The 25,842-nt window shown below is 39.5% G+C and overlaps 1 protein-coding gene across 1 annotated transcript in view; it reads right to left on the minus strand.

Annotated features, from left to right (window-relative positions):
* LRP1B (LDL receptor related protein 1B) overlaps positions 1-25,842 on the minus strand; it is a 1,292,938-nt gene that overhangs the window by 607,208 nt on the left and 659,888 nt on the right. Inside the window, exon 8 of the mRNA XM_074967293.1 lies at positions 478-700. Within this exon, the coding sequence (XP_074823394.1) occupies positions 478-700 (223 nt within the window). The remainder of the gene's footprint in view (positions 1-477; positions 701-25,842) is intronic.

A 25,842-nucleotide genomic window follows, 5' to 3' on the forward strand; every position in this document is an offset into this window, starting at 1 on the left:
CCCCCACTGGTTTCAATGGCAATTGGATCACTCTATATTCATCCAGACTGGCCTAGACTGGTGAGCACATCTCACTAATCATCTTTTCCTTCTTTGGTGTTATCAGGATGCATCTCCTCACCCCTACATCTCTTCTTCTTACGGTACTAATGCTATCCCCTGCCTAGACTTACTTCTAACTCTGTAATGTCCTTCCATTTCCCCCTGTTGAGATCCTTACATCTGTTTCCTCTCCTCTCCTAGATTATCTCTCATGTGCATCTCCTAAGAGTCACAGCACAGGATCTGGCCCATACACTGTAAGGTGAAATAAACAGCACATAAAATAGAACATGCAGCTGAGAACTTGTTTACCGGACTCATTTGGACCAAACAAGAATAGTGAATCTTATGACAAATATTTGTTAATGCTATGCACGTTCTTTTAATATTATTACTTTTTTATTATATTAGCAGAATCATCAAATAAATACTTACTTGTCGGCCTTGAATTACTGTATGTCTGTTTCTTCCTTGATAGTCAACAACTTCTATGTAGTCCAAATATATGTCTATCCAGTAAACATATTTATTGACCAGATCTACTGCAAGAGCAGTTGGCTGCTCAATTTTAGATTCTACTATCCTTGTTCTATTCATCCCATCCATGTCACATCTCTCAATTTTGGCAACATTCCCATAGTCGGTAAAGAAAAGTTTTCTGTTGAAAGAAAATAAAGTGTTGTGGGTCTGTTTTTGCTTTGTTATTTTTTAAGAGGGTGAGCTTGATGAGTAGGTCCCCAGTGGGGCATTTTGTAAAACAAGTTTTCATTCTAATTCATTTCAGTGGTTACATCTGTTAGTAACCCATAACCATAACCATATAATATCAGCCATAAACAGAGAAATCTGCTAATGAATACTGTAAGGCATGAGGGAGCAGGTTAACTAAAGATGTGAAATATTCCAGCAAATGTGCAATTGCATTGAATTTTGTTCTGTTTTTGTTAGAGAATTTTTTAATGTATTGAAAAAGATGTGCCTTGAGGGAGCCAGTACTGCTGATTAGACATGAAATTCTTATGCAACTAAGTGCATCAACTCAAAAATGTATGTATGTGTCTTATCCTTATGTTGTGTTTATCCTGCTTTTTAAACTGCTTCACTGTATTTTTTCTTTCTATAAAGGCTATTAGAATTTCATTTATGTAGATACTAAGATTGTTACAAATAGTAGAGATCAGCAAAATTGTGAAATAATTAAGCTGCTAGAAGCAAATGTACAATGTATATTGACAGATATAATAAATGCAAAAGTAATCCAGAGTTCTCGATGCTCTCAGATATTCCAAAACACAACATTTCACAAAAGAAGGCAATTTACTCTATATTTCAGTTTTATCCATTTTGGGGGAAGACAGACAAGGAAGGACTACTAGCCCTGAAGAACCTCTAGTACATTTATTTTTCCAAAATGAAACATCCTGTGCAAGATTAACAGAAATCTATCAAAGACTTAAACATACCACAAAAGCTTCTAAGCCTGACAGTTTGATTACCATTCACGATGTTTAGTAAACACAAATCAATTTCAATTAACTTGACAATATTTTAACAAGATTACCTTCTCATGAGACTAAATTGCATTTGTAAATAGAAGACCATCTTGCCATGACTTTAACACTATCTCAAGAATAATTCAATTTCTAGTTACTGAATGTTATTAATATTACCTTGAGAATCAAAGATTTGATTTTCCAGATTTAGTAAATTATCTGTTAGTTATCAGCATTAATGGAACATTATGTAAAGCCCAGGGTATCTTTTTGTTGAATAATTATCTAAAAATTAATTGTTTTAGTAATTGTAGCTTCCACTGAGCATTTAATATTGCAATATGTGATGCCTGGGAAAGAACATGGAGTTGCAAAGAAGACAAATGAAAATTCTGTTACATTATTAATACCTTACAACAAATGAGAGTATATTTTGAGTGTAGGTCAAAAGGGTATCACATCCAAGAAGACTTTTAAAAATAAAAAATACATTACAATAATGTTTTAAATACATGTAGTTTAGAGGAAGCTGCTTCTATTGTGTTAAAATGAACTGATCATATTAAGCTTATTCTTTAAAAAACACAAACTGACCATTAAAAACTGGTGGCATGATATAGCCCAGAATTACTAATTATATTGTGCATGGAGCATGGTACAAATGACATGAGAAGCGTATTAAACTGAGAAAGTTAAAAATAGCAAAGAAATACAATTAATTTAATATTACAGTCACAAAAACAGTATCTTAAAATAATGTTTATTAGCTATCATAAATTTTAAGCCCTCTCACCTATTGCATTTAAAGTAAGACCAGGGGAAAAAACCACTAAATGTGCATTTACCGATATATGGTTTGGATGAGCTAATAGGTCCTTTCCATCTCATACTTGCTGAATAATATCAAAGCTCAACTCAAGATCTCAAAATCAAACTGGATTCTTTCAGGTTTTGGGGTTTTTTTTTGGTTTTTGGGGTTTTTTTACAGTAGCACAAGTAACCGATTACAGAATCGGAATTTAACGGACCACGTTGTTGATAGTAAACTCTTTGGGGCAGGGATCATCTTTTTTGTGTGTGTTTGTGTAGTGCCTAGCACAATGGAAAATGCACAACCAAATTCAGCACAGGGATAAATTAAGACACCTGAGGTCTCTGACACTATCAGGCCCACACAGGAAAGTTTCTCACAACCAATGCTGTGGCCTCCAAAAACACTGCCCTGCCAATCATCATCATTCCTGGACTGCAGCTTTCTTTTAGAGCTTGAAAGACTCCTCCCCACAGTCCAGCCCCCAAAGATTATATTCTTCCATCGCAATTCTCATTTTTCCTTTTCAGGCTTTCCTCCTTCCCCAGCTCCTACCCTTCTGAGTTATCACTCTTTTAGCTTAGGGTTTTAGCTCTTTTCAGGTTTTCAAAAGCAACACTCCACCAGTTTACACTTTGTTTGCATTCCCAGTTCTCTCTTCAATGATCAGAGATGGAAACAAATGATACCTGGGGTTGTGGAGCATAATTGTGTGGCAATACAGTGAATTCCACAGCAGTGGAATCATAGAATACCAAGGAGCCTGCCTGTACCTTCCTATCTGCCATTCCCCACACCTTCTCTCTCCCTCTCTCTCTTCCAGGTCTCCTCACATCATAAGTAGAGCCCTGCAAATCTGCAGATATCCATTTTATATCTGCGGATACGGATATTCACGGACCATGTTCGCAGATCGCATGCGGATACAAATTTTGTTTCCGCACAGGGCTCTAATCATACGATCAGGAAGCACTAGAGAAGGAGAAAATCTCGCAAATGCACTAGTGTTTCAAGTGCAATGTCTTCCCACAAGACAACGTAATGTGAAGAAGAGATATTTCTACAACACAGAGCATATTGGAAACCTGATCTTAACTAGAAAAGGAGTACTTGTGGCACCTTAGAGACTAACCAATTTATTTGAGCATAAGCTTTCGTGAGCTACAGCTCACTTTATCGGATGCATCTGATGAAGTGAGCTGTAGCTCACGAAAGCTTATGCTCAAATAAATTGGTTAGTCTCTAAGGTGCCACAAGTACTCCTTTTCTTTTTGCGAATACAGACTAACACGGCTGCTACTCTGAAACCTGATCTTAACTGTGTTCTCTAGGCACTATAATAGACATATGTATTAATAATAACAATAATAGGCTTTTTGCCTGTTTCCCTATGAAGAGTTGTGGATTTAGTGCCAGTTAGAAGGCAGCAATGAATTGGGCTGCAGTCAGTGCCTCCTGCTCAGGAGAGGGCAATACAGAGACTCCCTTGAAGAACAAGACTAAGATCAAAGGGTGCATGGAACGTAGCTTTGAACCACCATTCATTTCACAACAGACCACCACCACAATATTCAAAACCAACCAATCAAATGCCATTGTAGAACATTCATTGTAGAATAACTTACTTTTAGCTTGGAAATCACTACGGGTACCTCTACAATGCAAAAAAACACCAGTGAGTCTCCAAGCTAGGGTCAACTGACTCAGGCTCACAGGGCTCTGCAGTACAGGGCTCAAAATAGCAGTGGAGACATTCCCACTTGGGCTGGAGCCCGGGCTCTGAGACCCGGTGAGAGGGAAGAATCTCAGACCAGCTCTTGTCACTGGCTTTTTTTTTTGGGGGGGGGGGGGCAGTATAGACTTACCCTTACTGGTTTATATCTGCAATAACACAGATGGCTGTCTCAGCAGTGAATAGGATAGTAGCTATGAATTTGTGTACTGATCAAAACAAATCTCCTTCATTGCTATGCTAATTACAAACTGTCACTCTCTATATTCACCTCTTCTAAAGCGAGTAAAACAATGCAGCCTGGAAGGGAGGTGGGGAACTACTAGTTACTGAATTATTTATATATTTATCTGGCAATTTAAACTTCTCATCCATTTTGAGCTGCTCTAATGCACAGATGACATTGGTTTCATGTCCACAGTAGGAAATGACCCCAATTTTCTTCTGAACCACCATATTGTTCTGAAACCATCTCTTTGTTTGCTCATTCCATCATCTTCATTATGATAAATATGTTGCACCCTATTATTTGTTGTGCTAAACCTGAATAGAAATCAATGATACTGCATCTTAGTTCTGTCTTTCTGAAGAGCAGTAAAAGCAACCTTGTTGATATATGTGATTAAAACTGAAGCATACAGTCTCAGTCTACACTATTTATAAATAAATTGGACAATAAATGATCTTGAACTTGAGCCCAGGGATGTGAGGGAAAAGACAATGATATGATTTGCTTTTGTGGATGAAGGTGAGAGACTAAGAAAACACAAGAAAGTTCTAAAAATGTTTAGATAAGCTTCAGATGAGCACACAGATATTTCAACCTCTTACATATTATAAATAAGTCTTGAAAATAAATTGAAAGTATGGCAGAATCAGTTTCAAGGATTGCAAAATGGCTCGCAGTCCTGTGGTCCTAGACAAAGAGATGAGGCCTTGAAAAAACATGTCTGGGAACACCATCCCCAGAGTTGAAACCAATACACTTCAAAAGAAAGAAAACAGTAACCGTACATACCAGAAAAAACCTGAAAAATCTTAACTAAATAGGTGTGATAACACAGTCAAGCTGCTTAGCAGCAGTGAGAGCTTTACAAATGGATGAGCCACTGTTGCTCAGGGTGGATAAAAATCAATGTTTTTTTTCTAAATAAAAAAAACTGGATTTTTTTTATTTAAATCGGATTTCTTTTTTATAAAATGCTTTTTGAGGGAAAAAAACCTATCTAAAGATAGTTTTAATTAAGATACATTATAGCTCAAAGATACCTCATCATTGAATAAGGATTCAAAATTCTAATTCTATAGTATGAGAGAATATATTTATGTAATGTTTAAGAAAAGTTTTGTAAATGAGTTCCAATAGTTCATGGATTAGGGACCCAATCTTATGTGGTTCCACAGGTTGCTGTATAGATTATTTAGGTTAATCTTTCTATCTACTCAATGGGACTCAGTGCTCAGTCTAGAAGATACCCATCAGAGATCCTTAGTTTTGCAGTTCTCAAACTGTGGATTTGTGTCTTCAGAGGTAACATGCTTGTTAACAAAAATGTTTTAAATAAATAAATAATATATAGAGGTGAGAAACAACAGACCTCAACTCTATTACCCCTCTGCATATTTGTGTACACAGAGTCAATCCCTTACCTCTCTCTAAAAGTGCAAAGTTTCAAAAAGTTCAATGAATAGAAGATTGTTGGGGGCGGAATAGATCTGGACAAGGAGAAGTCTGGAGATATATGTGAGAAGCGTGGGACATATGCTTGTTTTGTTAAAATATTATATGCTTGCTGTCGAAGAAAAAAATCCAGAATACTTAATGTTGTTGTTTTAGTTAACTAAAACAATTTAAATATCTGTCTGGTGATCTTCTCTTCCTAATACAGCATGGCAAGAAAATCCTCCAAATATTAATGATTAACCCATTGAATTGGAGATAGTTCACCTCCCAATGACTTCGTAAATATCTGCTTCATTTACCAAAGGTAAATGAAATAACCAGACAATCATTCATTTTCTGATATAGCTGTAAAACTAATCTGAAAAGTTTTCAAAATAAATCACTGTTTAAAAATGTACAGTGTGTACCTTCTAAAAATGAAATCTACATCTCTGAGTTGTGAAGAATATGTATTAAGGTTATAACAACCAACAAGAATGCACTTTATGTAGAAAAGCATGATTAAATTGAGTCTTCCTGACTAGTGATTTAAATCATGATTTAAATTAAATCAAATCCACCCTGCTATTGCTCAATCTCTCTCTTCATCTGTAGGCAACCTCAGTAATCAGTGCTTCCAAGCTACTTCAACAAACAATGGGCTGGCAGTAGAACTACCAAAAGCTGTAAGCTTGCTTGCTGCTCCTCATGTCAGTGGTTCTGCCAGATCCAATGACACATAATATGCGTGGAAATGAAAAGGGGATTGTGTGTGACTGCTAAGAATAAGTTCAGCAAGACTGCTTAGTATTAGGGGAAAATAGAGTAATTCCACTCACAATGTCCTGTAACTGCTATGTGCATAAATTAGAGGGAATGCCTATTATTGACTATTTGCTTGTTTGGGAAAAGGAGAAAAATATGCAGAATAAGCTTGGCAAAATTGCATTGTCTTCCTATTAATCCACACATATTTTCAGCAGTGTTAAGACATTAGAATCAGTACTTGACATGGGAGAAAAACCATAATAAAATAGAATAAAAACCTGTATTTTAAATCCAAGCTACTGAAAAATAAATTCAAGATGAGGGAATGTTAGGAAAAAGTTATATTCTGAATGTATAAAACCATATAGTGTAGATATATCTACATCAAAGAGACAGACACATTCTGTTATTATATATATATATATATAACTATATATACTATTATACTATAAATATAATATAATATAATGTGTGTATATAAAGAAGGCGGCACCAGGCCAAGTCATAGATACTCAGCACCTCTCAGGATCTGGTTATGCGTTAATGCCTCATTACAGTTTAAAATTTGAACTCAAAAATCAGGAAATGTAAAAATGAAGGTACCAATAGCAGAACTATATTAGTCAGCCAATAATTTTAAAAAATATTAAATATAGATAGTATTTCTTTATTTTCTTGTGGTTAAATCTGCAAGCTCAAAATTCGCAACAACAACTTTTAAAATTTAATTTCACTTTTTTTGTTTGTTTTAAAGATGGGAATGAAAAACAAACAGTAAAACTCTAGCTCTGGAGCTACCAAGTTATACAGTTGGGTTCTAATCAACTCCACTGTACTGCTTTCTAAAAAACAAAATCCTAGGTGTGGAAAATATTCAATCATGCTATAGCTGCATTATAGTGCCACAAGTAATTATAAATCTCACACTCACAAAAACAGCTTATCAATTTTTGTATAACACACACACTTTTATTTTATATAACAGTGATATAATAATGGGCACCGGCCGTGTGTGCTTTATCCACAATATTCATTACATATTGCTGTTGCATTTACTTCTTTTTTTCAAGACATAAAATGTTAGACTGAAATGTGTGGTTTCTGACTGATGGTAAATGTTTTTTGGAAAGTTTGAGCAGAAATCCTTCAGCTCTTTTTTGATTTATGAAAGAGTGAAAACAAAATATGCTTCTCAAATTGTCAAATAAATTCTAATCACACTTTAAAACCAAAACAGAAGTAATTGGAGTCTTGGCTCTGCCCCTGGTCCACCATAACAAGCTTCTGCAATGATATATGCTGCAAACAATCTTGGGTCCACAACATGCCTGAAAACCACTTGCTGGTACAGCAGAATCTTATATGATAGTAGATAATACAATCAACTTTTTATCTTCATGTGAAATCCTTACACTGCTCTCTCAAGGTATTGCATTCTCAAACTCATGGAGGTAAATATGCAGTACACCCACTGATCTCCCATATTCTCTGCCTCTCTCACTCCACATATGGATTTGTGTCTCTGCATCTGTGTAAATACTATACTAAAAATAATTGCATCACTACTGAAATAGAAAGCTAATAACAACAACAAAAAAACAGCTTGTAGTTTTTGCCAGAGGCTAAATACTCAACAGAATTTTGTGCTAAATGAATATAAACAAAGTGCCCATCTCACTCTCTCGCTCATCATAATAGCTAAATCTATTTTTCCTCCATCTGCAGTAAAGAGATTAAAGCTATGAGACATAATCCTGAAAAGCTGCATTCTTTAGCAGTTACCAAATTTATTCTGGCTTAATCTGCTACTCTGTCTAACTATAATTCAATACCCTTTACCTTAAGAAGCGTAATTAGCTTGAGCAATTTGGTGCAGTAATGCTGAATTTTTCATGCATTTCTCTCAGTTCTAAATGAAGGTAAGGGATGTTATGTCTGAAATTGTTATAATTCCAAAGTGGATTCTTAAAACACATTTTTAGAGGATATTCATGGACTCATTCAAATTTTGCTTTCTTGGTGTACTGAATGTATACCTCTCCGCACCAACACACCCACTCCCACACAGAATACAACCTGAACCTAAAGAGTTGGCACCTGACACTTTGTTTTATTCATGTAATTATGCATATAGTAGAAGAGAGAAAATCCCTTCCTCCATCTCCCAACCATTCTTTCTGAGTAGTTCCAATGATTTCAAAGGGAATAATTGCTGCTATTATACCTTGTGACAAAGTTCCTCCTCTACCTTGGTGGGTCCTGCGCTTATTGGCGGATTTGCTTGCCTCAGAGATTCACGGCAGCCCTCAGTTTGGCCACTTTTGTGGCTCAAATTTGCCGTTCACTCAGATAACCTCATCACTGGCCAACATAGGGAAAAAGAGAAGAACGACCCCCACAGTCTCTGCGGATCCACACGTAGGTCGGGGAACAGCCCAGAGACCTCCCCTCTGGTGGAACCCACAGTCCAGGTCAGCTCCTCCTGTGTCTGATCAGGAGTTGGGAGGTTTGGGGGGAACCCAGGCCTGCCCTCTACTCTGGGTTCCAGCCCAGGGCCCTGTGAATTGCAGCTGTCTAGAGTGCCTCCTGTAATAGCTGCGTGACAGCTACAACTCCCTGGGCTACTTCCCTATGGCCTCCTCCCAACACCTTCTTTATCCTCACCACAGGATCTTCCTCCTGGTGTCTGATAATGCTTGTACTCCTCAGTCCTCCAGCAGCACATCCTCTCACTTCCAGCTCCTTACGCACCCCCCTACTAACTGATGGGAGGTCAGGTGTCCTGATTAGCCTGCCTGCCATAATTGATTCTAGAAAGTTCTTAATTGGCTCCAGGTGTCTTGATTAGCTTGCCTTTCTTAATTGGTTCTAGCAGGTTCCTGATTGCTCTAGGGCAGCCCCTGCTCTGTTCACTCAGGGAACAGAAAACTATTCATCCAGTGGCCAGTATATTTGCCTTCTACCAGACTCCTGTACACCACTGGTCTGTGTCTGTCACAACCTGAATACGGGGGTGGGGAGTATAATCTTTCCCCAAATATGCCAAATTACTGACATCTCTGGCACATGCACTCAGTTTAGGCAACTAATATCTTCTTAATTAAAAGGCCAAACGAAAACAAAATGTATCCCCAAAGCAAAATTATAGACTGACATCCATTATTACTCTTCCCCCAGAGGTTGACAAACCCATGTTCCACCAGACCAGGAAGTGGTATGAATTCCCAAGTTGGGGGCTTTCAAACAAATCCCATTATCTCAAGTGCCCTTGTTGCTTTCAAGTTTGGTGACAATACAGGAGGACAGAAGCAGTCTCCCAAATACCTTCCACACAAATGAAACAGGATTTTATAGATTACATTTAACAAACCATTTGAGTTGCATCTAGAAGCAAATAGGAAGTGAATGGAGCTGATGATGAATTGATGTAATAAGTACTCTAATATTACTAGGAACATGGGAAGATGAATGATATACTAGAAGAAGATTCTGAGCATCCTGTAGTGGTATTTATAGCAAACTGCCATGACCCACTATGAAGGTGACAATGGCATGAAGACCTGGGTCATCACTGAGAAATATGGCCTCAGACACTAAATCAAGTCACCTTATAGGGATAATTAAGTAACCTTTCCAGATGCTACTTTTTAAGTGTTAATATTTTGGAAGCACAAACACACTTAGCTTTTAATCTAAATTTAAGGTGTTGTCATATATGTTCTACTGGATTAAGTGAAAGATATACTGCAATCTCCTGATAGAGTTGAAACATCAAAAGTTTGAATTCAAGTCTGAAACACGATTTATCAAAAACAAAGCTGAAAATTAAATAGTTTATTCCTTATGGCTCAGGTTTATTTTTAATCATATTAATTCAGATTTATCTTAAGTGAGTTTAGTAACCCAGCATATTTAAAATTCTTGCTTTCCAAGTAATAATTTCAGAGGAGGAGACAGGGAAGAAGAGTTCGATGGAAGTTAGATGAAGTGTTGTAGCTGAAATCCAAAAACTAACAAACAAATCACATAAGTGTGATGAAAGCCTTTTATGATTAGAAATGAGAGTGGTGTATTTCACAATGGGCAGATATTCCTATTGATCCATTCCATGATATGATCCCTATTTAATAAGTATCATAGTTTAATGATGTCATTCAAAATACACAGTGCTGAGGAGGTTCTTGCAATCCCGGGTCACCAACTTGCATACTACAAGTTGGGTCACAAGAAAGACATGATCTCTGTCTATACAATTAGGGAGTGTTTATCTCATTAGCTTGTTACATTGGATGGCAGAGTAAACAAATCAGCAGTAGTTACAATTGTGCAAAATGGAAATATGTGAAAGTTAAAAAATAAGAAACTGTAAACTCTGAAAAAGGCCTCTTTAAAGTTCAAATACAGGTGAACAAAGCTTGTGGCCATAAGAGGTCTTGTTTGGTAAGAGGTCTGATTCAGAGGCTTTGGAGTTGACTGTATACTTGTTTAAATGACACATAGGACATTCACATTCCATTGTGGCTAAAGATTGTAACCAGGGAAGTTGGATCAAAAAGGTGGGTAGCAAGAGGAATCAAAAAATTGTGTAATAGGAGGGGTTGCAAATGTGGAAATGGAAGTGTCCCAGGATGAAGGCAGAGCACATCGCAAGATTTCAAAGAAGTGCACCAGACTTCAAAATGAAGGAAGAGGATCAAGGAGATGGGAGAGGATGGTAGATAATTAAGGTCCCCATATTTCCTAAATTTAAAAAAATGTGTCAGCATTTTTAGGGTCACAACAAAACTTATGCAAAAGCCAAAATACATATTTTAAAAAAATGTCCAGGTGTTGCTTCTGCCAGATTCAATTAAAAAGAAACACATGCATATTTCTCAGAGTGCAGTACGTTTTTCAGTATTTTTCTGTGTTCTGGAGGAGTGAATCATGAATCGTGAACAAATGTTAACATTCACTTGAGCAAAAGTATAGCTTTGATACTGTCTATGTTCATTTGACTATTCAGTCCAAACACTGCCCTTGGTGCTGAAAACAAATTGCCTCGGACATGCTTATGTGGGGTTGTGTCAAAAGCCTTTCTAAAATCAAAATAAATCACATGTCCCTCGGCCCATGCCACTTCCCGCAGGCCCCACTGGCCTGGAACGGCGAACCGAGGCCAGTGGAAACGGCGATCGGCTGAATCTGCGGACACTGCAGGTAAACAAACCATCCCAGCCCACCAGTGGATTTTCCTGATGGGTCGCATGCCAAAGGTTGCCAATCCCTGCATTAGAACAATAACCCTATCAAAGAACGAAATTTGACAAATCCATGATGGCTATTACTGATCACTCTTCAAATCACGATTAAATATTGACCATTTGATAATTTGTTCCACTGTCTTTCCAAATACAAGTTAGGCTGACTGGTTTACAATTCCCTGGGTCCTTTTTGTTCCCCTTCAGCATGTTAGCCCATCAACAGTCCTCTGGGACTTCACCCATGCTCCATGATAGATCATCACTAACAGTTCCGAAATTGCTTCTGGTAGTTCCTTAAATACTCTAGAGCGAATTTCATCAGGCCCCAACAATGTGAATACATCTACCTTATCTAAACATTCATTCACCGGTTCTTTCCCTGTTTTGCTCGTCTTCCTTCCTTCTTGTTGTTAATGTTAACTATGTTAAACACCTTAATGAAGTGAAGATTGAAGTAAAACAGGTATTGAACACCTTAGCCTTCTTGATATCATCCATTATTAGCTCACCTTCCTCACTAAGTAATGTATCTTCACTTCCCTTTGTCTTGCTCCTAATGTATCTACAGGATCTCTTCCAATTGCCTTTCATATCTCTGGCTAAGTGTAACTCATTTTGTTCTTTAGCCATTCTCATTTTATCTTTACATGCTTGTGCCATTCTTTTGTATTCCTCCTTAAGAATTTGTCCATGTTTCCACTTTTCATAGAATACCTTTTTTATTTTCAAGTCATTAAACAGCTCCTGATGCAGCCATTTGGCCTCTAACGCTTCTTCCTATCTTTCCCTCACACTGGGCTTGTTTGCTTCTGGGCCTTTAGGCTCATAGACTTTAGGTCAGAAGGGACCATCATAATCATCTAGTCTGACCTCCTGCACGTTGCAGACCACAGAACCTTACCCACCCATTCCTGTAATAGACGCCTAATCTCTGGCTGAGTTGTTGAAATCTTTAATACTGCCTTTTTAAGAAACCACCTATTCTCTTGAACTCTTTTCCCTTCGATTTCCTTCCCATGGGAATTAACCTACCAGTTCTGAGTTTGTTAAAGTGTACTTTTTTTTTAAGTCCATCATCCTTATTCTGCAGCTCTCACCCTTTCTCCTTAGAATCATGAAATTTATCATTTCATGGTCAATTTCACCCAAATTGCCTTCTACCTTCACATTTGCATCCAATTCCTCCCTGTTAATCAGAATCAAGCTACTCCTCTCATTACTTTCTCCACCTTCTGAAACAAGAAGTTGTCCCCAGTACATTCCAAGAACTTATTGGTAATTTTGTGTTTTGATGATTCTTTTCAAACAGATAACTGGGTAGTTAAAGGTTTCAGAGTAGCGGCCGTGTTAGTTTGTATTCGCAAAAAGAAAAGGAGTACTTGTGGCACCTTAGGCTCAAATAAATTGGTTAGTCTCTAAGGTGCCACAAGTACTCCTTTTCTTTTTGGGTAGTTAAAGTCCCCCATTATTACCATATCTTGTGTTTTGGGCATTTCAGTTGTCTATTCTAGAAATGACTCATACACCTCTCCTCCTACCATAATATTTCCCATCTCCCGCTTTTCCCTGCCTGTCCTTCCTGAACAAACCTTACCCTTCTTTATCAACACTCCAGTCATGAAATTTATCCCACAAAGTCTAAGTGATGCCAAATAAGTCATGCCAATTAAATGTTGAACTTTGGCACCTGGTACTTTTGTGAATCTAGCTCTAAGTGTAATTCTTTTTCTAAGTATGCTTGATAAAGATTGACCGGCTCAGTTTAATTTAAATTACATATATTTTGTTAATTTGTATATATTTGTTCATTAGAGAACTGCAGTAACAATATTACAGCTCCATTCTTTGGATTTATAAACATTTTTCGCTGCCACTTTTTTCCCTTTTGTCTGATGTGACAAAATCAGTCCAGTTAAAAATATTCTGGCAGAAGCCAAATTATCCCATTTACAAGGAGAAAGCTGTGAGGCTCCACTAGTCAGACTGACAGCTCATTTTAGAAAGGTAAAATTCAATTTCCAATAATGTTTTCCACATGATCCAAATGACAGTTAAATTTAAACAGTTTCATTTGTAAATGAATTTAGTGTACATGAAAGGTGCTGGATTGACAGTCCTGGAAAATAAAGACCTTTATTTATCCATAGAACAAGGACAGCCTGGGTGGTAGCTGCGTAAGCAGCCCCACCCACATTCACCAACTCTCATCCAAAGAAATGTCGTCTATGAAGTGAATGGTAGCTTAGTCTTCTCCAACCCTATTCAATACCTCATCTATCTGCGGAAGGTTCCAACAAAGGTCCCAAATAAAGGTAAATGTGCTGCTGGATCTACTCCCAAAGAACTAGACTGAGACCACTAACTCACTGCACATAAGCAAGGACTCCAGCACATTGTAGAAAGCTGAATCTAATTTCTCAGTCAAGGTATTTGGGGTTTGTGAGGCACTCTGGTGCAGCTGACTGGAAATTGTGTGGCAGCTTCATTTCCATTTTCAAATGGAGGTTTTTAATGAAATATGAATAGTAAATTGGTAGAGGAGACCTTGTGACATTTTTATAGTAAATTCTAGTCAAATTATGCTGTCCACACAACTGCAGTTTTTGATATGCCACATTTTTGTGCTGAATAGCATCACAGAAATAGTCAGAGAAAATTGGAAGTTTAGGCAAATGGGTTTTGGGCAGTTGAAGCTCTTAGTACTTGCTCTGAGTACTTGGGGAGTAATTGTAAACTGAGTAATTGTAAGATTGTAATGTTTGGGTCTTTAGGACTACCACATTATAGCTGGAGGTTACAATTCAAATGACCTAAAATGAAATAATTAACGTGAAATTGAAAATTGTCATCTCTAAGTTTAAGAACAAATAGAGATGAATGGACTGCTAATGTGTTGAAACCACAACCTATCATCCTGACCAATCCTGACTCGTTGTACTCCCTCATCAGTCTGCCTGTATCTGTCTGCTGTCTCTTGTATTATATTTAGGTAATAAGCTCTTTGGGGCAGACACTGTCTTTTTGTTCTGTATTTATACAGCACTTTGCACAATGGTCGTGGTCCATGACCTGGGTATCTAGGCACTATGAGTATAGAAATAAAAATAATAGTTTACTCTCTAGGAGTTACTGTTTCAGGCTGTCTGCAGATTCAGGCAGATGGAACTGGACAGGTATACCCTTTCCTTATGTTTACAAAGCTTTCTCTAAAGCCATGAAGGTTAGAAAAACTTTTTAATGAAAATTTAGATTCTGGAGCACAATTTTGAAGCAAGGGGTGGATTCCATGGCAAATGCTGTGATTGATGAATGTGAAATACACAGAGCCTACACATGAGATACTGACCATCCACTTCTGCAGGCAAGTTTTACGCATAGAGGGATTCCTATTATTACAAAAGTACAAACTGGACTTCTGCTGAGCAGCACAACGCTAAATTCAAGAGCCATCGAGGAGCCAAATCTTGAGGCTCAGAGATACAAGGTTGGGGTGCTCATGGTGCCCAACTTCTGTGTCAGATCTGACCTGAGTAGGAGGCATTAAAGCATCGCCACAGATAGATGAACTAGATCCAACTATCATTCTTCTCTTAACCATGAAGGTGCTATTAAAATGGCCATCACCTGCTCCTCCCTCTTTTGGAGTAAGGTTCTGAGGATTAGTGGTGTCAGAGGGTAGCCATAAGGAAGATGATCAGGTCAGGGGAGTAGTAAGGTGTCTACTAAAGGATTGCAGCTGTATCTTCTCTTGAAGCAGAAGATCTGACATTTCATATTGATCAGGATTGCAAAGAGATTCACTATGGAGAGGCACAGTGCTTGGCAGATGCTGTGAAAACCAAGTTGTTGAGCTCCCACTCATGGTCCAGTTAGATTGTTCCTGCTTAGGAACGCTGGCACAGTGTTTTGGAGGCTGTCACAGGGCGCAGTTCTCTCTACCAGACTGGTGCCTCCTCCTGGTACTCTAGGGATTAGCTCAAGGCCGACACCCCTCCATCTGCGGTTTGCACACTGTCGCTGCTCCCGCCTACGGCTCCTCTCTCAACTCCAGAACGCTGGCGTCTTCTTTGTGGCTCGGCCTTCCGGCTGTGTCACTGTCCATGTTCCTCCCTCTGGGGCAGGTTTCGTTCCTCCATAGTATAGACATTTCCCCAGTAGCGACTGCAGTCAATTGTCTTTCTGCTTCCCTATTGGCATCTGCAGTCAATTGTCCTGCCACTTCTACAGTGGCGATTGCAGTCAGTTGTCCTGCCGCTTCCCAATAGGTGAGTCGGGGGAATCCGGGCCTGCCCGCTACTCCAGGTCCCAGTCCAGGGACCCTGTGGATCTAAGCTTCCTGCTGCGCCTCTAGTATTGCTGCCTTCCCCACCGCCACAGCACCCTCAGTCTCTGCCCAGAGCTCCTTCTCTTCTCCCTGGGGTTCCTACCTGCACTGAGCTGTCCATAGTTCTATAGTGTTGCAGTCTACTCCAGACAGAGCCCTCACCCCTTGAGCTCCAGGCAGCTACTGACCCTCCTCTGCCCTGAGGGCCTGCTGGGCTCTGATTTTTATGTGGGCCTGCTGGGCTCTTATAACAGCCCCTCTTCTATTGGCTGCTTTTTGCATAGCTTCTGTAGGGCTCTATTAACCCCTTGCATTTCAGTGTAGGGCAGACACCGCATCACAGAGGCCTAGTAGGTAAATCATAGAGATTATTATGTGGCAGGACAATTCTCCAGTTCTGCAGGATTAGTGATTCTGCACATAAGCACATGGATCTTGCTCCAGCTTGTCGATTTATATAGCACATTGCTGCCTTGTGGTCTAACATTACTCTGACTGGGTGGCCATGAATGTCATGGAGAAAGTGCCAGGATGCATAATGAACTGCTATTAGTTTTAAGACATTGAGTGAAGCAACATTTCTGATCTCATTTGGAGCAGCACAGAAGTGGTATGGGGTGGCATCTTGGAACAGAGAGAGAGTGCCAAGATTGGGAAGCATGCGTCACATGTTGCCAGGACTAAGTCATCCTTTGGGCCATTTTAGTTCCCAGCTGGCCCAAGATTGGGAGAGTAGAGAAGTGGCTCTACGCTATCCTTCCACTCTCCTCAGATGAGGATATAGTACTTTATATTCATTCATTGCTAGAAGATAGAAACAATCAGTTGTACCATCTCTAATCCAAGTCAAAATCATTATTGACTGGATCCAAGAAGCCTGGGAATTCCAGAAACTACAGCTGCAACCTTCTCAATTACCTTTAACAAATGAGGAATATGATACAGATATGATAGCTGGTGAGATCATTGTCAAACAATGATTTCAGGTAAGCATCACATTATAGCTTCCTTAAGGACAACGGGCAGCCAGCCCACTCCTACAGGGAGGTTTTGACGCTGTAAAGGAGCAGACTCACTCCTGCAGCGCCTCCTGCTGGTTGTCCTTGGGAATTAGCTCTTTTCAAGCATGGAGCGCCCTCTGCAGGCCGGTGATCCACCACAGCTCTGGCCCCCGTATCTCTCACAGACCCCGGTGTCCCTTTCTCTCGGCTTTTGCCCCCTGACAGTTCCCCCACACTCTGCCTCTGGGTCTCCCCTTCCTGGGGAACCCCCAACCCACTATCCCCACCTTGCCTTAGTCTGGGCTACTGCCAGTCATCTCCAAGCCCCCGCTCCCTGGGGCAGACTGCAGTGTAAAGGCCACTCATCATAGGCAAGGATGTTCAGACCTGTTCCCTTCCTCTGCCTGCCAGTACCTCTATGGGCCTTGGACCAGGCCTTACAGTCTGGGGAGTTGCCAGCCTGGAGTGCTCTGGCTCTGGCTCTGGCTCTGGCTCTGGCTCTGGCTCTGGCTCTGGCTCTGGCTCTGGCTCTGGCTCTGGCTCCTCCTGCTCCTGCTCCTGCTCCTGCTCCTGCTCCTGCTCCTGCTCCTGCTCCTGCTCCTGCTCCTGCTCCTGCTCCTGCTCCACCCTCAGTACCCAGTCAGGCCAGCAGCTGGGCCCTGCTCTCTCCCAGCCTGAAGAGAGACTCCTTGGGCCTCTGGCTCACAGCCTTTTTATACAGGCCAGCTGGGGCCTGATTGGGGCGTGGCCCAGCTGTGGCTGCTTCCCCAATCAGCCATCCCCTGCCGCAGCTCTCTCCAGGGCTGTTTTTAACCCTTCTATTTTAGAAGCAGGGTAGCCACCCCGCTACAGACAAGCTCCACAACAGTCAATCCAATACTTCCCTGCTGACCTTCTCCAGCCAGGAAGAGCAAGGCTCTAACTTACAGAGCAGTCATGTTTCCAAACCACAATGAATAAGAGTTCCCAAAATTCAAGAAAGACAAAACTAGCTCTTGTCTACTCAAACCACTGGTCTGTCCAAAAAAGAAGAGAGTATTTTTCTCCATAGAGTAAAATGAAAACCTAACATTAAGCATAAAACTTGAATGTGTAACCAATTGGAGATAGCACAGATTCACTAAGAGCTAAAAGAAAAGGAGAACTTGTGGCACCTTAGAGACTAACCAATTTATTTGAGCATGAGCTTTCGTGAGCTACAGCTCACTTCATCGGATGCATACTGTGGAAATTGCAGAAGACATTATATACACAGACACCATGAAACAATATCTCCTCCCACCCCACTCTCCTGCTGGTAATAGCTTATCTAAAGTGATCATCAAGTTGGGCCATTTCCAGCACAAATCCAGGTTTTCTCACCCTCCTCCCCCCCCACAGACAAACTCACTCTCTTGCTGGTAATAGCCCATCCAAAGTGACCACTCTCTTCACAATGTGTATGATAATCAAGGTGGGCCATTTCCTGCAGAAATCCAGGTTCTCTCACCCCCTCACCCCCCTCCAAAAACCACACACACAAACTCACTCTCCTGCTGGTAATAGCCTATCCTAAGAGCTGTCACCCACCCAGAGCAATTCCACTGCGAAAAACTTTGTGGATGCTAGGACTGAGTGTGAAGGAATATTTCTTTTTTTACTGCACCCCCACAGTATAAAACATTGTACGCTGCAGTTGATCTGGTTCAGGTTGAGACATCTACTGCTAGCACTCCATCTATTTCTACCCCTGCCTTATTGGTCATAGGTCCTCTATACATAATGATGAGGATGGATCCACTTCATCAATTGGGGAGGATTGTTATACAGCCCATGGAGAGAGTGGTCTGTCATCTGAATGGTTTTCTTCTTCAGAGTCAACTGGAATTTGCCCACCCATGAGGGTGGACCACCCAGGTTATGTTTGTTTGTTTTTCATCTGTATCAGTGAAATGTCAGAACTACTCAAGCATTTTATCTTATCTTATCATATTTTAGTTTTACCTCTTTTGGACCGAGGTAGGCTATAAATGCTACTTATAGTGGCGTGTGATGAAGATTAAGTAGTAGGTATCTTCTTTTTGCAGTGGAAGGTTGTCTGCTCTTAGTGATGCTGTTAGCCAACATCTGTGATACTTCTATATGTAAGAGATTGGGTGTGAATGTGTGAAATGCTTCTTTTCACTTTTGTTGTCTCCATTCTTTTCCCTCTCAAGCTTTACATGGTTGTTGTGGGTATGTAAGTATTTTTCTATCATACATAAAACCTTTTGTTACACACTTTTAAGATGTACAGAATTTAGAAACTACTGGATATACATAAATAAATCAGATGCAGAGGTTTTGAACTGGAGTTCTTTCATCTTTTGTATACAGCCCAGTTTGCTACCAATACACCAACCAATACAGTAAGAATGGAGAAATGTTCAGGGCTATTAAACACTGAATTTTCACAGTAGATCCACACAATGTTATTTGGCACAGGTGTATCTGTAGTTGTGATGCTCTGGGAAAATTCATTGTTTAATGGACCTCAGTGTCTCACTTCCACTTGAAATGGAAACAAACCTGGCCTTTTTATCCATTTGTGTAATGGACTTTGAACATTTAGCAGATAAGTAACTCTCTACCCCCCAGAAAACAGTCACTGAGGCTATTTTAAAAAGAGGGTTTGTGTTTTTTGTTTTTGATGGGGTTTTTTTTGCATAAATAGGGTGATGCTAGATAGCATACTTAAATCTATAATTATGAGCATTAATATGCTACCCCCCCTTTTCAAATTGTGCTCTCTTCTGCGGGTCAAGCAACCAATCTCAACTGGAGATATTATTCCATAACAGAGCTGGAGTTAATGGACTGGAAAACAACAATTTTGGGAAATAAACATTAAAATTCTGCTTTCATAGCTAGCAACTCTAAGAACAGTAACAGTAATTTATCTGCTATCACAGGATATTTTTAATAGCCCTTGGAACTACAAATTGTTGCCATATGAGTTAGTACCATAGTTGTCTAAACAAAATTACACATTAGCTTCTTTCAAAAGCACAATTTAGTTTTTTAGAATCTTAACGGACGTTTTATTCAAACTCCTATACAAGAATCAACCTGTAAAGCTGATAAACAGCAGGGTTTTGTGTCATTGCACTTTCATCATACTTGGATTCCAAAATATATGTTGCCTTTTTTATATATTAAGGTTGTTACATAACATTTCTTCTTTGTTGTTGTGGGGAAAAAAACACTTTTGAATTAAAGAAAATTTAATTTTGAGTTAAAGAAATTTGGGATCTTGGGTTAATATTGGATTAAAGAAAATAATTAGTTTAGTTTTACTATTATTTTATTTACAGAATGCCTCTACTGGTAAAACTCTAGGTGCATGTTCAACATTATAAGAAAAAAAGCAAACCCCATAGGGCTTGATTCTGCATTTTGACTGGGTGGTGTTTGAGCAGGGTGGAGAATGGGTTGTGGCTTGTGATTCAGAATAGCGCTACCGTAATAGAAATGTATCAAAACCCTCGAATATTGCCACCATTGGCTCTCCATATCCCTATATGATTGTCGAGTAGCTCAGTCAGCTCAGCAACCAAAGAGTGGCCCTCAAACAGTACAGTTATATGGCATCCATTAAGGATCTCCAGAGCAAGGTATAAAAGTCTCCTCCTTTGCACCTGCCCTTAACAACAAAGCTTATCCAAGGTAAATATTGTGGAAGAAAAGATAAAAAACCAGAGTTGTTACTTATTTGTGCTTTTTTTGGAGAAATCAGAATAATGTTGAAGATACATTATGTTGTTCTGCTGCAGGATTATACAGGCATCTCAGCATTGTATAGAACTGCACCCTTCACATTTATTCCATTTAAGCAAAAAGAAAATCAAAACTAAATATAAAATGTAGGATCGCTAATCGATTCAGGCCAAGAAGTTTAATAATATTGCTCTTGCACTGTGAAATAAAAATTAAATTAGTAAAAATAATCCATAGCAACTAACCAAATTTTTATCTTTCTTTCAACAAACACTGAAAAGGCCCTTTAATGATTGCATTTTATTGATGAGATAGCTTTACAAAGCCAAAAGCAAAACAGTGCTGTCCAAAAAGAAAGTCTTCAGGCAGTCTCCTGTGCAAGGCACAGGAGATCAGTAATGGGATGTGCACCTTTTGGCCCTTAGGTTACTGGTTTGAATCCAGAAAAAGCACTGGTTAGGCATAGGTGAATTTATTTAGTTAAAAATACTGGCCTGAAATTTTTGAGAAGAGTTTTTCTTCTGAGACAATCTTGTCACACTACAAATACTACAAGATGAGCCTTTCTTGTGTGGCTTTTGCTTCCAGTCACAACTGAACTGCAGGCAGTAAAAAGGCCAGGAAAATGAAAAAGATGCTTTGCATTTCTGTAACAACTATCAAAGCACTTTACAAATGCTAACCAACCTATACCTCACAGCTCTCTTCTAAGGTGCATAAGAGATATAATGATCACTTTACTCATCAAGGAAATATAATCTGCTCTGGTGTGCAAGGGAGCAGCCATTAAAGAGCACAGAGAACAAGTTTAGGACAGAAAGCAAAGAAAAATACCTTTTCCAGATGAAATAACAGCACACATTTAATTATGCAGAATGTAATAATTTGATTTGAAATTTGGCTCGGAGACCATGGCTAATATCCCATTTCTTAGAAAAAGTGGTATGGGTTCTATGTCTGACCCAACTGACAGCACCTCTAGAAACACTGCTTCCCCTGATATCATGGAAGTATGTCAGCTGCTTAGCCTGTGAGCCCTGAAAGGGCTACAGTTAGAGCTGGGTGGGAAATGGTTTTCTTTGAGTATATCCCAATGGTGCTCCACCATAGGACGGGAACACATCTGCGCGCTCTCAATTTAAGATTTAAATTAGCAGTGTCTGCAGGTCCACGCCTGCACACTGTACAACCTTGTGCTCCAAAGCAATGGTATATAGGGAGAAGCGTACTCACTGCTACTCCAGTTCCTTCTCAACTGCCTGCGTCTTAACACAGAGCAACTCTGGTGTCTGCTGCATCTTAAAAGCTTCTTCTCTTTGTCTTTATTTTATGAAATATTTAGTTTCTATTTTGTAAATTTATTTTCAGCACAAGTTTGTGCTTCAGGGGGCCCCCCTCTGGTCTCTCGCCAGGACTTAATCCTAACTGCCTAACTTCTGGAGTATGCCAAAGACCCCAGGATTCAAATCCTGGAATGATTCCATTCAGACTGAGTTTGCGTTTTGGCTATACAATGGGAAGATATTTATTTTACCCAAACCAGTTTGCCTAGGTCTCAAGTTCTTATAGTTTGATCTCAAATGTTTCAAGGGAAAAAAATCTCAACTCCAGCATCCATCACAATGTATAAAATCATATCAAAACTGTATCTATTTATATTCTTACCAAGCTGAAGGAGTGTTAATGGGGTCTAGACCCAGAGTAAGCCTCATATGCACAGAAGCAAATCATCAGTTGGCACCTCCTGGTGTCTGGATGCAGGGTTACTGGGCCTTCCCCTTGGTTGCCTCCATCAGGGTCTTTCATGTCCTATCTCTCCAGACAGGTCACTTAAAAGTTCAATCCACTTCCAGGGAACTCAAAGTCCCAAAATAAGTATCACCTTCAAGAGCAGTCACAGGTTAACAAAAACAAAAGATCTTTCACTCCTCCTAGGCTAAAGTCACGTTCTCACTAACTCCCCAAGCTTTTCCTCACTGGGAGCGGCATACACCACAATGGACGTCAGCCGCTCCCGGTCTTCTCTTCAGCTCCTTGTTCCTCTTGTGGAACAATGGCCCGAGGACTGCCTCTCTGGAGCCTGACCTTTTGCTCTAGGGTCCCACCACAGAAGTTAACTCCACACCCACAGCTCAACTCTCCAGCCACAACCAAACTCAACTGCTCTCTTCCAAAGCCAGCCCCAAACTGCTGGGCTTCCTCTCTTTCTAAGACTTACACCCAACAAAGGTGTGGCAGGGCTAATTAAAAAGGGTTTGCCAGCCCCAGGTTTCCTGGCCCCTAAAAAGGCAGGCCACTCGGTTACAATGAGATTTAAACGACAGTATGCTTAATTTAACAAACAGACTTTAGTTTAAAATAAAGCTAACTGATTTTGGTATATGAACACTGAAAAATCCAAATATGTTTTTGAAATTAAAGGTCTGATTTTTTTTTTTTTGACAGGAGGCCTCTTTGTCACAAATACCTGTACAACATTTGCAACATATTTTATGGTGCTTACATCTCTGTAAATATGGCTGTAAATATTCACATTTGCAATTCACTGCAGATGCAAAATCAGAGGCCAAGTTGAGCCTCACTTGAAAATCAGGCCGTGAATATAAGTCTGAAACAGATAATCAGGGCCAAATCCTGAAAAATGGAACAAAACCAAGTAAAAGAGTTTTGGCTATGAGAAAACTGTGTTGAAACAGGGCATAGGGACTGAATTCTCAACTCTAACAAGTGGGCATTCCAATTCATGTAGACAGTTGGTGGCTGGTTAGCTCAGGATGGCTGGTTTAGTCTTTGTGGATTTACACTGTGCTAGAATCTACTGGTCACATTCCCAATACACTCACTTTCTCCAACTCCCTGGTGCAATGTGGGAAATATCACCACTGTGGCCTCCTCCACCATGCACAGGTGATAAGAAGTCTCCCAATGTAGGTTCTCCACAGTTTAGCCCATAAACACAGTGTTGCTGACTCTGGCTGGTGTACAGACCCATTTAGGATTTGGCTCTTGGAGCCAGATTTACAAAGTTATTTAGGTTCCAAGAAGTCAATCTGAGTTAGGAGTCTAACCTGGTTGGGTGTTTCTGCAAACTTCACTGGGCACTATCAGCACCTTTAGGTTCCAAAAAATTCCTTTATAAGTACGGACCTTGTTTTTTATATTTTAAATGTGAGAGAGACATAGTGAGAAGCAGATGCTCAAGAAAGAGAAGAATTAATAGAAATGACTTTTTTCTTCAAGTGCTAGTCCCTATGGGTCTTCCTTATGCAGGCAAGGTCAATATAAAGAAAGGCTGTGTATGCATTTTCCGACTTAGAGTTGCCTACATTCCTCAGCCCTGATGGTCCTTTATTTTCCTTATTTTAACTTGTTCCCTTCTTCAGAAAACTGTTAGTTGTCTGAACTATTTCATGGTACTCTGATATGGACAAATGTCTCCGATTTTTATTTAACATAGGCAGATTTAAACTCAGGTCTCTATTGCACATAAACTTCTTACTTTTCATCAATTCCATAATGCTGCATTTTAAAAATTTTAATTTATATCAACTAGTTTTATTCCATTTACATTACAGTTACAATAAAGAATGCAAAAGGCAGTATTGTGTGCAATATGAATTTATTTTAATATTTCTATATTAATAATATTAAAAATAAATTATAAAATGGTTCTCTTGCCTTGGTATTTTATGACCTATAGCAGTTGAAATGTCAGCAATAGCTGGCATTTGAGAACCTATCTCATTCATCTAATACAGAAAATGCTACAATAAACATCATTATAAAGAATTATATTAAACTAATCATAAATCTGCAATTCACAAGCTTTTGGAATCTCAAGACTCTTTCATCATATGCAGAACTGAAGAAAAGGTGAGATCACACCTGGAGATGCAGTCTTTCAATCTCAAAAGCTTGTGATCCTAGTTTTTAAAGTTGACAAATTAAAGGTTTTAACCCAAAGTACCAACAGTTAGTAGTTAGCAACACAGATAGAAAATAATAATCCTTGTGTCAAACAGCATTATTGCCACCTAGCTGCTCATTAGGATCTTCATTCACTTGATATAATCAGGGGCCTTGAAGATGCAGTAGATCTTAGATACTGGCTCCAGTGCAGGACAACTAATTTAGCAGAAATAAACACTTGACACTGAAGTGCTTGACACTGATTTAGCTTCACTTGATCAAACACATAATATGCACACACATTGAAACTGATTTAAGTTGTGCTTTAACTGATATAGTGCAAAGCAGTACATAAAAGATCGATCTATCCATCTATAGACAGATAGGGGGTGGTGTTATGTGTGTCCCATGCAAATGAGCTTATCTTCATTCTCACATTTTCATTGTGGCTTCATGATATATTTTGCAGGTCAGGGAATTATTCCAACCTATGAAGTGGCCCATCTGTGTTCAGGGATGGGAAGAAAATTTTGGCACTCCATATTTCCAAGAGCAAAAATATTATTGAGCAGGTGTTAGCATGTGTGGCTCACGAAAGCTTATGCTCAAATAAATTTGTTAGTCTCTAAGGTGCCACAAGTACTCCTTTTCTTTTTTTGAAATAAAAAGGAAGGTTATTACCTAATTATAACTAGATTTCCTCAAGATGTATGGTTCCTATGAGTATTCACTGTGGGTACACATGTGCTCTGTACTCCTGGGACCAGAAACTTCAATAGGAGTGTTCATTGATCCCCCCGTGACTTGTGTCTCCTTGTGCTTTCAGCCAAGGGAACAAAGGGTGGCCCAGATCAACCACCATTCCATTTCTACTGTGAATCCCAAAAGGACCCACACAAGGAGAAGGAGGGCAGATCTTGAATACCCATATGGATCATACATCTCAACTCCAGTACCTACTTGGTTAGTAACCTTTCTTTTTTCTTCAAGTGCTGGCTCCTAAGGGTATTCCATATGGGTGATTCCCAAGCAGCTCTCACTGAAGAGGAGGGTGAAAGGAAGTATGCTGTACTGCAGAGTGGAGCATCACTGAGTTGATGGAGGCATCTGCAGCCAAAGCT

This window comes from Natator depressus, chromosome 11, assembly GCF_965152275.1.
Source record: "Natator depressus isolate rNatDep1 chromosome 11, rNatDep2.hap1, whole genome shotgun sequence".
Taxonomy (NCBI): Eukaryota; Metazoa; Chordata; order Testudines; family Cheloniidae; genus Natator; species Natator depressus.